Source organism: Musca domestica, unplaced genomic scaffold (assembly GCF_030504385.1).
Source record: "Musca domestica strain aabys unplaced genomic scaffold, Musca_domestica.polishedcontigs.V.1.1 75, whole genome shotgun sequence".
NCBI classification, from domain to species: domain Eukaryota; kingdom Metazoa; phylum Arthropoda; class Insecta; order Diptera; family Muscidae; genus Musca; species Musca domestica.
The window spans coordinates 3,100,696-3,113,471 of NW_026712393.1; the positions used below are offsets into that span (position 1 = coordinate 3,100,696).

A 12,776-nucleotide genomic window follows, 5' to 3' on the forward strand; every position below is an offset into this window, starting at 1 on the left:
TAATTGTAACTTTTATAAAATGGAATATACAGGTCCACTCCTTCTGGTACCTCCCCCACAAAGGTTACATTTTTTGAATATCTGTGAAGCTCATAAGATTAACATCCGATTCCATTCAGACTTTCTACATCTCAATATTTCCACCAACCCAACATCTGTTATAAAGATGGTAGAGATCGGACCATTTCTTCTGGTACTTCCCCCACAGAGGGTCAACGCTTCGAATAACCAAAACGATTATTAAATCCGAAATAAGCATCCAGTTTTCTTTATATTTCACACATCCCATTATTTCTACTAACCCAAGATCTGTTGTGAAGATGGGATATATCGGTCCACTTCTTCTGGTACCTCCCTTAAAAAAGGGTGAAAATGTTGAATATCCATGCAGTTCATAAAGCGCGAAATTAACATCCGATTCCACTCAGACTTGGCAAATGTCAATATATCTATCAAGACAAGATCTGTTATGAAGATGGTAGAGATCGGACAATTTTATCTGGTACTTCCGCCACATTTTTTCCCTTTTAACATTACTTCTTTGATACTAATCACTTTCAGAGTCCGGGGTTTGATCTAAATTAGTTGGTAGCATAAGAATGCTGCAAAAATTTAAGGACTTCTTCAGATAGCGACTCACTATATCCATGATTGAGAGATATACTACGAGACAAATTCGATATTGTCGGATCAGAAGAAAATAGCAACCTGTTGAAAAGATCCCACATTGCTTCTTCACGACTCATTTGACTATAGTCCTAATTTCTGGAAACCATGGCGTCCTCAGACAAGATTCCTATGAGCAATGCTATGCTATGCTATGAGCAGAACCATGAACTAATATTTTTTATATGTTTGGAGGTATGTAGAACCAAGGATATAAATCCAGGAAAATAGTATTTTCTCAGTAAATTGTTTAAATTAGTCGGCGTTAATAGAATATTCACATGCCATGGTCGAAAGGCTGGTATAAAAACTTGTAATTAATTTTTCATCAATGCCAATTTTATTTCTTAGTTCTCTAAAAATTTGCAGGACGATTTATTGATCCGGACCCACTTGTAGTTAATTTGAAAATGTATTTTCAAATAAGTTACTTATATAAACCTCTTTATTTTGTGTATTATTTTTTTCTTTTGATTAACTTCTTGTGTATCATTGCAGAAACTATCGATCGCGACCTCTAACAGAAATTGGCGGCTCACAGACGGTACGTTTGCGCGGCGAGAAATACACATCCTTAAGGCAGGTGATATGGTGAGTATTTCCATGGGATTTTATTGAATATTTAGTTAAAAAATTATTTCCAACCTTTTAGTGATCCCGAAGATGAGGAACAAATTGAAATGCGTGATAAGGGTTATGGTTGCATACAACCGATACTCGATGAGCTGATCAAAACCGAAGAAACCTATGTTGAGAACCTGTGGATGGGCATCAATAACTATGGCAATATGTTTGAACGTAAAGATTTGCCCATGGGTTTGCGTGGTAAAAAATATGTGCTATTCGGTAATGTTGAACAGCTGGCCGAATTTCATCGCGATGAATTCCTGCCAATGTTGCATCGCAATAAACATGATTTGAAGAGATTATTTGATGAGTTCCAACAGTATATAGAGGTGAGTTGACATGCAAAATGGTTAATGTAGTCATGTGTTGGACATTATTAAAGGCACTATCAGGCGGAATGTGTTTTACATTTCACTTTGTTTATGCCTGCGTAATTTGGTCTTAATATTTTACTTGCGATTCATAATTTCCGACATCATATAACACACACGTGATAGACTTGCACAAGATAATATTTTTTTAAATTTATGCATTGTCGAAAAATCAGAGATGGAAACCTGTTATACAGGGTGAGATGAAAAAACTGCAACCAACTTCAGACTGCTGTCATTTCTAAGTCACTCGTCCGACAGCTGTTAAAATTATTCCAGTAACAGCTCATTATTTTGTTTACAAGCATGCAACGGCATTTTGGTGAGAATTTTCCAGAATAAAAGTTATTCGTGATGGAATTCAAGCGTGATAGTGTGATTTCTTTATATTTGGCTGGAAAACCACAAGTGGCTATTGTTAGAGCACTCCAGCATTTAAATGTGAATAAATCGTTCCATCGCTTGTTTCCGTGATACCGGTAGCGTCGCCCGACGTCAAACAAGTGGGCGGAAGAAAACAGCAACATCAGCAGAAATGGTTCGAAAAGTAAAGAAGCGATTTGATCGAAGCCCGCGTCGCAGTGGTCGAAAAATAGATCGTGAGCTGAACATATCGAAATACATTCATCAAATATTGAAAAATGAGCTCGAGGTATGGCCATTGAAATTCCAAAAAGTGCAAGAACTTACACCGCAACAGAAAAAAAATAGACTCAAAAGAGCTAAAGAGTTGCTTCGCTTGGCCGAAAGTGGTGAGCTGCCGAATTTGGTTTTCTCCGATGAGAAAACATTCGTTGTCCAGCAGTTTGTAAACAAACAAAATGATCGTGTTTACTTGCCAAAGAGTACAGCTGAAAATGTGCACCTTCGGTTGGCCACCAGAACACAAACTCAAGCCATGGTGATTGTGTGGGCCGCCATAACAACCGATGGTCACTCTCCGATCGTATTAATCGACCGTGGCATCAGAATAAATGTCGAATATTATCGCAAAAATATTGTGGAGGGTGTATTAAAGCCTTGGTTGGGCACGCAAACATTTTGGCCGCAGACCTTGGATATTCTAACAGGACTCACCACCATCGCATTCAGCACGCGCCACCCAAGAATGGTTACAAAATGAGGTTCTTCGCTTCATTGCCAGCGAACAATTGCCACCAAAATCTCCGGATACCAATCCTTTGGACTAATGTGTCTGGAGTATTTTGGAACGCAAGGTTGACACTAAAAAATACCAAAGTGTCGATCACCTCAAGCAAGCGCTTCGCCGGAAATGGGCCAAACTACCGCAGAACAACATTCGGGCAACGTGTGACGGTATCATTGGCCGTTTGCAGGCCTTAATTCGTGCCAAAGGTGACCAATTCGAACAAAATTTAAACTTATTCTAAAACTTGATGCTATTCCGGCATTATTTGCTTTCGTTCAATAAAATTAAAAAAACAGTTTTTATCTCACCCTGAATATTCAGTTGTAGATTTAAATTTCTGAGCTGGTTATGCTTATTAGAAATGAGTTTACCTTTATAATTCTACCATGGTTTACATTGTTATAATTATATTTTATAACGAAATTTTTTCTATGTATCACACGATGCATATAACTTTCGCACATGGAAAATTTGACAGTACCTTGGTAAGACACATGGCGTCTGTTAGAGCCTTAAGTGGCACGTAAATTTTATATATTTCATAATAATTCTCAATCGAATTTTAATAAAAAACATAAATTTTTTTCTTTGAATTTCAGCAACACTGTTTTTACGGTTATGTTTTATATACCATGAACAAACAACGTTCCTTGAAACTATGTGATACTTATAAGAATTATTTTAAGGTAGGTGGTCCTTGGGATTCCTTAGCAAAATTATGCAATTAAATATTTTTAATTTTTTTTTTTTTTTGTAGCTGATCCAAACAGAATTGGATGATAAGTTGGGCATTAACAGTTTTCTAGTACAACCCATTCAGAGGATGGCTCGATATCCTCTGCTGCTGACACAATTTATAACGGTAAGTATATAAATCAGGCCTTTAAGCTGGTTTTCTATAAGAAAACCTTTAGCTGGCCTTTTATAAGAAGTCCTTTATGTGGCCATCTATAAGGAAACCTTCAGCTGGTTTTCTATAAGAATATATGTAGCTAGTCATCTGTACGAGGACTTTCAGCTTGTATTTCTATCGGAAACTTCCAGATGTTTTTCTATACGATGTAACGAAACAAGTTCCCCTTGGTTGCTGCGATAAGCTCACGGATGGCCAGGATCTGAAATAGAAATTTATACAAGTAATCGAGAGAGTGATAACATAAATTATTAAGGTGAGGGTACATAAGCAGCTTGGCTTCATGTCTAGACATATTAATTTCAAATAATAAGGGGAAACGACGGCAGAATTTGAGTGCGGCTCTAGCACTGCTTTATGATATGTCACAAAATATGCCATGCGAAGACTTCAAGCTGCTTATGTACCCACACCTTTAGGGATTTAAACAAATTTTCCATGATTTTATTTGGAATTGTTTGATTATATTAGTCTATAAATAAGAACTGCAAGCGGGTTTCAAATTTTCGCGGTGACCAGGCTAAGTACACCGTAAGGCTTCAACAAGTGCGTCTGTGAAGCCCTCGCGTGTTGCGAGACTTGGCTAAGTCCTTCCAAATATATAACCTCCAAGAAGACCTAGATAAGAACTTCTAGTTTCAATGGTTTTATTTGGAATGGTTTAATAATATTAGGTGACAGTTTTATTTCAAGTCTATAAATAAGACCTGCAAATGGGTTTCCAATTTTCGCGGTGACCTGGCTAAGTATACCGTATGGCTTCAACAGGTGCGTCGGCGATGTCATCGGCTTGTTAGGAGAGACCTGGCTAAGTACTCCCGAAAATATAACCTCCCAAAAGACCTAGATAAGTACTTCTAGTTGGGCGTCTTTCTTGCTGGATTCAATGGAGGACCGGATAAGTGATTCTGAGTGGAAGACTAGTGGCATTAATCTCATCCTTGGCCATTGGTTTAGGAACACTCGGAGGTCAAAACAAAAGCTATTAGTTATAGGACGTGTTAAGTGGGACTTGGTTATGTACTCCCGAATATATAACCTCCAAGAAAATCTAGATAAGTATTTCCAGTTGGGCGTCTTTTTTGCTGAATTCAATGGAGACTTGGATAAGTGATTCTGCCTGGAACGCTAGTGGGATTAATCATGTCCTAGGCTATTGGGTTAGAAACACTTCGGAAGTCAAAACACAATAGCTCGTGTTATGGGGCGTGTTAGGGGACACCTGGTTAAGTACTCCTGAATATATAACATCCAAGAAGACCTAGATAAATACTTCTATTTGGGCGTCTTTCTTGCTGGATTCAATGGAGGACCGGATAAGTGATCCTGCGTTGAAGGCTAGTGGCATTAATCTCATCCTAGGCCATTGGTTTAGGAACACTCGGAGGTCAAAACACAAGCTAATAGTTATGGGACGTGTTAAGTGGGACTTGGTTAAGTACTTCCGAATATATAACCTCCAAGAAAATCGAGATAAGTATTTCCAGTTGGGCGTCTTTTTTGCTGGATTCAATGGAGATTTGGATAAGTGATTTTTGAAGACTAGTGGAATTAATCTCGTTACAGGTCATTGGGTTAGGAAAACCTCGGAGGTCAAAACTCGAGGTATTAGTTGTGGGGCGTGTTAGGGGAGACCTGGTTAAGTACTCCCGAATATATAACCTCTAGGAAAATCTAGATAAGTACTTCCAGTTGGGCGTCTTATTTGCTGGAGACTTGGATAAGTGATTCTGCGTGGAAGGCTAGTGGGATTAATCTCGACCCAGGTCATGGGTTAGGAACACCTCGGAGGTCAAAACACGAGGTATTAGTTATAGGACGTGTTAAGTGGGACTTGGTTAAGTACTCCCGAATATATAACCTCTAAGAAGATCTAGATAAGTACTTCCAGTTGGGCGTCTTATTTGCTGGAGACTTGGATAAGTGATTCTGCGTGGAAGGCTAGTGGGATTAATCTCGTCCCAGGTCATTGGGTTAGGAACACCTGGGAGGTCAACACACGAGCTATTAGTCATGGAGCGTGTTAGGGGAGACCTGGTTAAGTACTCCCGAATATATAACCTCCAAGAAAATCAAGATAAGTACTTCCAGTTGGTTGTCTTCTTTGCTGGATTCAAAGGAGACTTGCATAAGTGATTCTGCGTGGAAGGCTAGTGGGATTAATCTCGTCCCAGGTCATGAGTTAGGAACACCTCGGAGGTCAAAACACGAGCTATTAGTCATGGAGCGTGTTAGGGGAGACCTGGTTAAGTACTCCCGAATGTATAACCTCCAAGAAAATCTAGATAAGTATTTCCAGTTGGGCGTCTTTTTTACTGGATTCAATAGAGACTTGTATAAGTGATTTTGCGTGGAAGACTAGTGGGATTAATCTCGTCATAGGCCATTGGGTTAGGAACACCTCGGATGTCAAAACACGAGGTATTAGTTGTGGCGCGTGTTAGGGGAGACCAGGTTAAGTTCTCCCGAATATATAACCTCGAAGAAAATCTAGATAAGTACTTCCAGTTGGGCATCTTATTTGCTGGAGACTTGGATAAGTGATTCTGCGTGGAAGGCTAGTGGGATTAATCTCGCCCCAGATCATGGGTTAGGAACACCTCGGAGGTCAAAACACGAGCTATGGAGCGTGTCATGGAGCGTGTTAGGGGAGACCTGGTTAAGTACTCCCGAATATATAACCTCCAAGAAAATCTAGATAAGTATTTCCAGTTTGGCGTCTTTTTTGCTGAATTCAATGGAGACTTGGATAAGTGATTTTGTGTGGAAGATTAGTGGGATTACAGGTCATTGGGTTAGGAACACCTGGGAGGTCAAAACACGAGCTATTAGTCATGGAGCGTGTTAGGGGAGACCTGGTTAAGCACTCCCGAATATATAACCTCCAAGAAAATCTAGATAAGTATTTCCAGTTGGGCGTCTTTTTTGCTGGATTCAATGGCGATTTGGATAAGTGATTTTGCGTGGAAGACTAGTGGAATTAATCTCGTTACAGGTCATTGGGTTAGGAACACCTCGGAGGTTAAAACTCGAAGTATAAGTTATGGGAACCCAAGGGTTGCATAGAGTTAAGCGCGAGATCTTCTAAAGTTCTAAGAAGGCTATAGCACCACTCTGACGCACCTCAATATTCTGGACTTGATACAAGTGAGTGGGTTTGGGTTTCGCGCACTTGACACTTGTTACCTTCATAGAAAATAATCTGAAAGACTTCTAATAAAAGTGCAGCTTGAAGTGGAAGCAGATAATGAGCTTTTTTGACTGGCATAAAAAGAACAAAGGATCCTAGGGCCAAAATCGAACTAAGTCAACCTAAAACTCCTTTGTTCCTCTACGAAGAAGCCAGCCGATGACTTGAGTCAGTCAAAAAGCTTTTTATGTATTTTCACCTTAAGAATTATTTCAAAGAATAGGCTTTTCTCCAAACATAAGACCAACTTCATTTGATACTATTGGTTAGAACTTGTTCCGCAAATAAATTTATTTCCACAGAATTGTATTTCATAATGCTTTCGGGCAGTTGCACTCTTATAAGAGCACTTTTAAGGTGAGAATACATAGCAGTCACTTGCTTAAGTCATGGGCTGGCTTCTTCGTAGAGAAACCAATAAGTTGTAGGTTGACTTAGTTCGATTTTGGCCCTAGGATCATTTGTTATTTTTATGCCAGTCAAAAAAGCTCTTTATCTGCTTCCACTTTAAGCTGCCCTTTTATTAGAAGTCTTTCAGATGATTTTCTATAAAAAAAACTTTCAGCTGATTTTTTAACTTCAGGCCGTTCTTTGGTCCCTTATTTGTTTTCTGATAATGTCATGTCGCTAACTTTTTTCTAATCTCATCTCATTTTTTTTTTTATTTTAGACCCTGTTTAAAAATCGTGACTATATTATGAAGCCAGTTATTGAATCCTGTTGCCGTTTGGAGAAAAGATTAAGAACTCTGCTAACTACCACAAATGAATCGGAGGTCATTAACGATATTGTCTGTTTAAGTGAGACGCATGAGGTAAGATTTGAAACATTTTGTTTCTTCAATATTCCTAAATAATATTTTTTTTTCTTTTTGCCAGTTCAACACCTTCTATCAGGGTAAATTCCGTAAAGTTAGTGAATTCAATATTGCCGATCACACACTGAAACGCACCTATCGTGGCAAGGTGTTCATTTTCGACAAATGTATTATCTATACCGAAATCAAGGGTAAACAATTGATATTCCATGGCCGTTATCCGTGTGAACACATAGGCATTACGGCAAAGACCAAACAATTTACCCTCTACTATGAACATCGTAAGAAACAGGAATGTGATTTTATGGCTGATGCTGCCCTCGTTGAACAGTGGTTGGATTTGATACGTGAAATGGTTAGCTCCTATGCGGAGGAGGAACGTAAGAAATTCAAGGAGATGCGTGCTCTGGAACACGGTGAAGATCATATGCATCCCAAACCGGCAAATTTATCGCTGTTTCGTGATTCGAATCGTTTTAGTACGGACAGTGGTATTGGTAATATGTGGATATTACCAAAACCGGAAACTGATGAGAGTTCGTCAAGTCGTGCCACATGGTATGCAACGACGTAAGGGGGAAGTTTTTTTGTTCCCCAAAATATTTGAGAAGATTTCTGCCGCAAATAGCTTTGGTGGGAAGGAAATTAATTGTATTTAATGTTCTGTTATTCCTGCAGAAACAAAACGCCGCTCAATCAAAGACATTGCTGAGTACTAAATGACGGATTAGTATTTTGTTTTTTTTTTTTTATTATGTGAATAATTTTAATAGCCATTGATTGTTATTGTTATTTTATATTCATTTTTTTTGAGTATTCTAGTTTTTAAGCTCTAGTTAGCCATGTTTGTCTATGTAGTAATTTTTTTTGTTATTTAACTTATGTACGAACGTCACAAATGAAGTTGGGAATCAACCAAATGCCAAATATTCCATTTTTTTAAAGAATAATTAAAACAACGATGTAATATTTAATGAAATATAATAAAGAAAATACATCTGTGATGGATGTAGAATCAGATAATTACAGAAACAAAAATGCGATATTTTTTAAAACTTCATGGGAAAGTTAAAAAATACCTGTAGGCCTTGTAGGGTAATATAATTTTGGGAGAAGTTCAACTTCAAGAAACAAACTGACAAATGCTCTGAAAATCAACACTTTCTCTTTTCGACACTAAAAATGAATTAATCAAAAGTCGACTTACGTATCCCTACAACAAACACTCACTTCTTTGGAGCACAGGCATTACCATCAAGTTCATCTGACTGAAAGATACCCAGAAATCAAAGCTTGGTAAACGGGGTGGATAGAGAATTAGGTCTTCTATAGAGCGAACAGCTAACAGCCACTCAAGAAGAAGGAAAATCTAAAGTAGAGAATACATAAAACACTTTCTTGACTGGCTTTATTCATCTGATGGCTTTTTCGTAGAGAAAAAGGAGTTTTAGGTTGACTTGGTTCGATTTTAGTCCTACGCTCCTTTGTTCTTTTCCAAAGAAGCCAGGCGATGACTTAAGCCAGTCAAAAAAACGTTTTATGTATTCTCACCTTAGGAATACCTTGGTGTCTACCAACAAAGACCTTCATGATGTAGAGAAGGAGTGAGAGAGGTACAGAGATAAAAGAGAGAGCCTCTAGATCAACAGGCATATCAAGCAGGGCTGAATAGCATTCACTCTGACGCGGTCACAGCAGTTATAGCAGAACACAAATTGAATACTATAGTCGGAAATTATCCCCCTCCCATTGCACTTTAAGAACGAGCGTTGCCGCGACAAACCAGAGTAGTTTTAGCACAACTGAGATCTAGATGGTGCAGCAGCCTCAATTCTCAATTGGGCTCCAATTGATGGTGATGGTTGATCAAAAATTGGTAGAAAATCCAACACAATACTAGATTCCAAAATATGATACCTACCTAGTTAAAAACGATGGTGGCAGTATGATGGGGGATTTAGTTTTTACAGAAACCACTATGAACCGATATTTATATAAGAGCATTCCAGAGGAACATTTAAAGCCACCTGCCAAACGTACTCACCTAACTCCTTTGTCGCTGTGGACCCAATCAATACAGGCCACTTTCTTTTTGAACTTGGAGTTAGAAGCAGAGCTAGATTAGGGAAAATATCAGAACGAACATAGCAGCTTATGTTCGGAACTCTCAGAAATCGCTTACAAAGACCGAGGGTTCTGTAAGGAATCCCGTACTGATTAAAAAATTGCCTGGAGATAGCTAAAAAACTATTTTCTCTCACTGATCTATAAACCGGCGACGGAGAAGATCGCGATCTTTTGAAGATCACAACAGCGCGAGACCTAAAAGAGGAAGACTATGCCATCAGCAGAATGCAAGTACCTTACAAAGTTATAGCAGAATACAGAGTGAATACCATACTCGGAGATCATCATCCTCCCATTGCAGTTAAACAACTGAGATCTGAATGATGCAGCAGCCTGAATTCGTATTCGGCTGGAATTGACAGCAGTGCGTCGAACTGGCACCTCTTCAAATGCCCTGGCTAACCCACTTATCTAACTCCCGTGACCCTATGGACCCAAGCAATACATGTCGTTTCCTTTTTGTACTTGGAGTTAGAAGCAGAGCCGGATTAGAGATGATATTAGAACGAACACAGCAGATCATCTTCGGAAGGTCCAGGAATCGGTCACGAAGCCTGCGAAAGAAGCAGCGACAAACAAGAGTACTTGGATTCTTCTCTAATCTGGCCCAAACGAGAACTTAGGCTGCTGCACCATCCACATATCGGTTGCACCAAATATGTGGATGGTACAGCAGCCTAAATTCTCATTTCGGTTCGAATTGACAGCAGTGCGCAGAACACCTGCCCAGCCACATAATGCATTGCAAGTCTGTCAAATGCCCAGCGAAACGTACTCACCTAACTCCTGTGTCGCTGTGGACCAATCTTCAGCTTAGCATCATTTTTGAACTTGGAGTAAAAAGCAGAACCAGATTAGAGAAGAATCCAAGTACTCTTGTTTGTCGCTGCTTCTTTGGCAGGCTTCGTGACCGATTCCTGGGCCTTCCGAAGATGATCTGCTGTGTTCCAGCCACATAATGCATTGCAAATCTGTCAAATGCCCAGCAAAACGTACTCACCTAACTCCTGTTAAAAATTATTCCAGTGGCAGCTCTTTATATTGTTTACAAGCGTACAAAAGCACTTGTGAGAACTTTCCAGAAAAAAATTATTCGTGATGGGATTCAAGCGTGATAGTGTGATTTCTTTATATTTAGGTGGAAAACCACAAGTGGCTATCGTTAGAGTACTCCAGCATTTAAATCTGAATAAATCTTTTATGTCTCGTACCATTGCTCGTTACCGTGATACTGGTAGCATAGCCCTACATCAAGGAAGTGGACGGAAGAAAACAGTAATATCAGCAGAAATGGTTCGAAAAGAAAAGAAGCGACGTAATCGAAACCCGCGTCGCAGTGGCCGAAAAATGGCTCGTGAGCTGCACATATCGCAATATTCCATTCGGCAAATATTGAAAAATGAGCTCGGGATAAAGCCATTGAATTTCTAAAAAGTGCAAGAACTTTCACCGCAACAGAAAGAAAATAGACTCAAAAGTGCTAAAAGTTTCTTCGCTTGGTCGAAAGTGGTAAACTACCAAAATGATCGTGTTTACTTTCCAAAGAGGTCAGCTGAAAATGTGCACCTTCGGTTGGCTATCAGAACTCAAGCGCCGGTCATGGTGATAGTGTGGGCCGCCATAACAGCTGATGGTTGCTCTCCGCTCGTATTAATCGATGTGGCATCAGAATAAATGCCGAATGTTATTGCGAAAATATTCTGGAGGATGTATTAACGCCCTGGGCACGCAAACATTTCAGACGCAGACCTTGGACATTCCGACAGGACTCAGCATCGCACTCAGCACGCGCCACCCAAGACTGGTTACAAAATGAGGTTCCTCGCTTCATTTCCTGCGCACAATGGTCACCAAAATCTCCGGATACCAATCCGTTGAACTTTTGTGTCTGGAGTATTAAAAAATACCAAAGTGTCGATCACCTCGAGCAAGCGCTTCTCCGGGAATGGGCCAAAAATACCGCAGAACAAAATTTGGGCAGTGTGAGACGGTTTCATTGGCCTTTTGAAGGCTATAATTCGTGCCAAAGGTGATCAATTCGAACAAATCTAAATTTATTCTAAAATTTGATGCTATTTCCGACATTTTTTGCTTTCATTCAATAACATTTAAAAAAATATTAAAAATTGTGGCGTTTGACTTTGTTGCATTTTTTTTTAAATCACCCTGTAGATGTGTAAAATATGAAGAGAACCGGATCTGTATAATCAGATCTAGTGTTCATAGAACTATTGAGATGTGCCACGTCTGAATGGAATCGGATGTTAAATTCGCGTTTTACATGTTTCAAAATGTTGACCTTTTTAGGGGGAGGTACCAGAAGTATTGGACAGACATATTCCATCTTCACACCAGACCTTGTGTTAGTAAAAATATTGTGATGTGTTAATGTAAAGACAATCGGACTCGTACATCACATTTATAAGAGTTATAAAAAGTTGATCCTCTGTGGGGGAGTCACTTGATGGAGTGATGGAAATATTAGGATTTGCAATTTGGGAAAATAATCGGATTATTCTTTTTTTTTGTCAGGAGTTTTCTTTTTGAAAATTTTCGGGACCGTTTGGAACAAATTTGGCAATCTACAAAAAAAAAAAAAAAAAAAAAAAAAAAAAAAAAAAAAAACCTATTAAAATATTAAAAATACCGAATATAGCCTTTATATTAGGGTCTATACGTTGACGTGGACTTGCGTAGGCAACTTTTGCCAAAAGCCATTACAATATTCAAATTCGAAATTTAAAAAAAAATCGGTGAACAATTTAGCTAAAATCATCAAAATACCGAATATATAGAGCTAATATTATATGGCCACTACACGAAGACATGAACCTGCACAAAGAATTTTCTGTCCTAGGCTGTAGTACCCATTACGAGCTTCAAACGCCAAATTTGAAATAATTCCGGTGAATAAT

At 38.9% G+C, this 12,776-nt stretch overlaps 1 protein-coding gene across 7 annotated transcripts in view; it reads left to right on the forward strand.

Moving 5' to 3' along the window:
• The window catches only part of LOC101889088 (kalirin), a 38,373-nt gene extending 29,601 nt beyond the window's left edge, over positions 1 to 8,772 (forward strand). For all 7 annotated transcript variants that reach the window (XM_059130429.1, XM_059130434.1, XM_059130437.1 and 4 more), the window contains exons 3-8: positions 1,165 to 1,257; positions 1,319 to 1,622; positions 3,414 to 3,500; positions 3,572 to 3,676; positions 7,588 to 7,731; positions 7,796 to 8,772. In XM_059130429.1, the coding sequence (XP_058986412.1) occupies positions 1,165 to 1,257; positions 1,319 to 1,622; positions 3,414 to 3,500; positions 3,572 to 3,676; positions 7,588 to 7,731; positions 7,796 to 8,308 (1,246 nt within the window). In that variant the 3' untranslated portion in view covers positions 8,309 to 8,772. The remainder of the gene's footprint in view (positions 1 to 1,164; positions 1,258 to 1,318; positions 1,623 to 3,413; positions 3,501 to 3,571; positions 3,677 to 7,587; positions 7,732 to 7,795) is intronic.
• The last annotated feature ends 4,004 nt before the right edge of the window (positions 8,773 to 12,776 follow it).